We start from the raw sequence: 3,135 nt of genomic DNA, 5'->3' as shown, positions 1-3,135 counted from the left end.
TAGTCACACGGTAGTCACACGGTAGTGACGTCATGGCTGTCGCCGGCCAACGAGTTGTTGGTGTTTTTTCAATGTATGCTTCAGACACGGGTCACGACGAGGCGTTCCCCATAGCGACCCCTAGAGGACGCAGTTCGAAGTTCCCATGAAAGGGAATTAATAATATCATAAAGGTCTCATGGAAAGTTCATTAGTAATATAATTATATTTTATTTTATTTTATTTTATTTTATTGTATTTATTGTAGTTTAGTAATATGATAAATAATAATTTTCTAATTATGAGTTATGGAAATGTGGTAATTTATGCTTGTAAACAGGGTTATTATTTAGTTAAAACTAAAACCATAAACAATTTAATTACTTGCAATGAAACAAACGTTAAGTGAAATAACATAAAATTGTCTAAACTTATTGTATTTCAGCTAGTTGCCAAAGCAACATTTCTCATTTTCATTCAGTTTAACATGATGTACTAAAATAACTAAAAAATAAAAATAAATAAAAACTATATAGACATAAAACAATAATTAATAAAAACAGCATTAATACAACAACATTAATAAAACTTTAACTAAAATGTTTTTTACGGTCTGGAAAAGTTAATAATATCTTGTCGCAAAAGTTGCATGGAAAGTTCTTTAGTAATATAATTTATTTTGTATTTTATTTAAATGTATTACTTTTTATTTTATTTTATTTATAATTGTGTAGTTATGAGTCATGGAAATGTGTTGAACTAAATGTGTACACAGGGTTAAAACTAAATTTTTAAAATTTTAAAATTTTTACTTAATTATAAAATAATTTGAAATATACTTAAAAATATAACGTGAAATAAAATAAACGTTAAGTGAAATACAATCAAATAAAATAAAATAAAACTAGCTAGTTGCCAAGGAAACATTTGCCATTTTCATTTAGTAACTTGATGTACTAAAATAACAAAAAATTTAAACTAAACTGAAATAAAAAAATTAAAATTATTTAGAAATATATCTAAAAAATAAACAATTACTAATAAAAAAAACTAAACTTAACTAAAATTAAATAAAAATCGAAAATACAAAAATAAAAACTAATTAAAAATATTTTTAAAAAGAGCACTGCGTGGGAGGACCCTGTTTTTCCTCCGAACAGACTGAACTCTTATTTCAAAGCTCTAATGGTGGTCACATGACTCATGAAAGCAACTTCCTGTCCTGTGCAGCACTTCCTGTGGAGTCTGCGGGTTTGACCGCTGCCAGGGACGACGGTCACGTGTCTGATGACGAGGGCGAAGGAGGCCACGACAAACAGAAAGACAAAAAGAAGAAAGTAAAGAAAAAGAAGAAGGTTTGTGTCATTAACTCAGATCCACGTCTGACTCTCCTCGATATGAAATATGAACGAACGAAAAGCTTGCTTCATTAATCATCCAATTATGTGTGAAAAAAAACATGTTTTTCCAGTCACACACTCACTGCTGGTTTGAGCCGCGCAAGTAAAAGTGATTTTACTCTTGTGTGCAGGTGACAGATCTCATTAATCAGAACCGTGCTAAACATGATTTTTATGCCCTAAACTCATTTCATATGACGCCTCTGTCTCTCAGAAGGCATGCAGCTCATCAGACAGTGAGGATGAGAAGAAGAAGAAGAAGAAGAAGAAAAAGAAGAAAGATGAAGTAAGATTTAAGCTTCCTCATAAACCGCTGCATGATATTATTGGTGGGCTGGTTCATAATTTACTGATATTCTAATGATAATTAATTATTAGGGTCATAATAATATAAAATGAATAATTCAGACAGTAAAGGCTAACTGAAGTTTGAAGCTGATGTAAAATCAGTAATCAATCAAATTCTACTGCAAACTGCAAACGTCCTCTATAAAAGTAAACTGATTAACTATATTTCAATCATGACAACTCTCGGAAGATTTTAGCATGGTGATGGATATGACGATGTTAATGTATTTGATCTTGGTGGAACAGATCTGCTACGCTGCTGCTGAATTGCTGCTGCTGTTGGTTGTTGCTGTAGTTGTAGATTATTGCTGCTGATGCTGCAAGCAAGTACAGGAACTTGCTACTGTTAATGCATACGGTGCCGTGAGTATTTAAGACATACTGCTGCTGCACAAATAGCATATAAAATAACTCCGTAGCAGATCTATACAGGTGGAGCTGGGGAAGGTGGAGGGTTTCAGAGAACTCTGAAAGCACGCTGCAGGAATCTCTAGTGAATGTTACACAAATAGTATATTTAATAGCCATATTCTCATCTGATTAAAGACAAAATCATTTAAATGTGAAACTGTTCTTGGACATTGCAAACGAAAATAATAAAAAAATATATATAAGACTACGTTTGTTTATTCAATACAAACAGGTGTTTACTTCTACCTAAGTGTCAGAACACTAACATTATTAATGCAGACTATTTGGGAAAGCGGTTTTGCCTTTAATCTTTGAAACAACAGGAAGAAACGTAACATAACGATTTCTATTTTAATCGGTGCTAATATATATATATATATATATAAGGGGGGGCCAAGCATATTTTGAGGGGGGCCAGTGCCACCCCTTTAGACACGCCCCTGGTTATTATATTTAACTAAAACTAAGACCATTAAAAAAAACCTTCCTTAAATAATAAAAAATATATATATTTTATTTAAAGGAAAATAAAAATAGAATATGATCAAAATAATAAAATACAAAAATTTGAACTGAAATAAAATATAATAAAAAAAATAAATAAAATAAAATAAACAGAATAAAATATATGAAAATGTAAATTATTTCAGCTAGTGCCCAATGCAACATTTATTATTTTTGATTTATTTTAAATTGATTACACTAAAATAACAAACTAAAAATGAAATTGTCACGGAGTGACTGAGACGTGCAGATCCAAGTGCAAAGCTTTATTAACCGACATGGTCAGAAACAGGCAAGGGTCAGACAATGGCAACAGGTATATAGAGGGCAAGACACAAGAATAAACCTAGGGCTAGCGTGGGTCAACGATCAGCGAACAGAATCAACAGGGCGAGACTAGAGGGATAAATCCAGGTACAAGGCAAAGGTCCAGGCAGGGGCAAACAGTATCCGAATAGGGCAAGACGAGAGGGGGAATCCGAGATACACAGGC

General features: G+C 32.2%; 1 protein-coding gene across 1 annotated transcript in view; it reads left to right on the top strand.

The window, feature by feature from the left end:
* The window catches only part of LOC107725756 (lisH domain-containing protein C1711.05-like), a 32,961-nt gene that overhangs the window by 21,229 nt on the left and 8,597 nt on the right, over positions 1–3,135 (top strand). Inside the window, exons 16-17 of the mRNA XM_016535141.1 lie at positions 1,210–1,334; positions 1,594–1,665. Coding sequence (XP_016390627.1) covers positions 1,210–1,334; positions 1,594–1,665 — 197 coding nt within the window. The remainder of the gene's footprint in view (positions 1–1,209; positions 1,335–1,593; positions 1,666–3,135) is intronic.

The sequence above is a fragment of the Sinocyclocheilus rhinocerous genome, unplaced genomic scaffold (genome assembly GCF_001515625.1).
Source record: "Sinocyclocheilus rhinocerous isolate Xijiao unplaced genomic scaffold, SAMN03320098_v1.1 scaffold215, whole genome shotgun sequence".
NCBI classification, from domain to species: domain Eukaryota; kingdom Metazoa; phylum Chordata; class Actinopteri; order Cypriniformes; family Cyprinidae; genus Sinocyclocheilus; species Sinocyclocheilus rhinocerous.
Note: the sequence above shows the minus strand (reverse complement) of the source record. Positions and strands in the feature narration are given on the sequence as shown.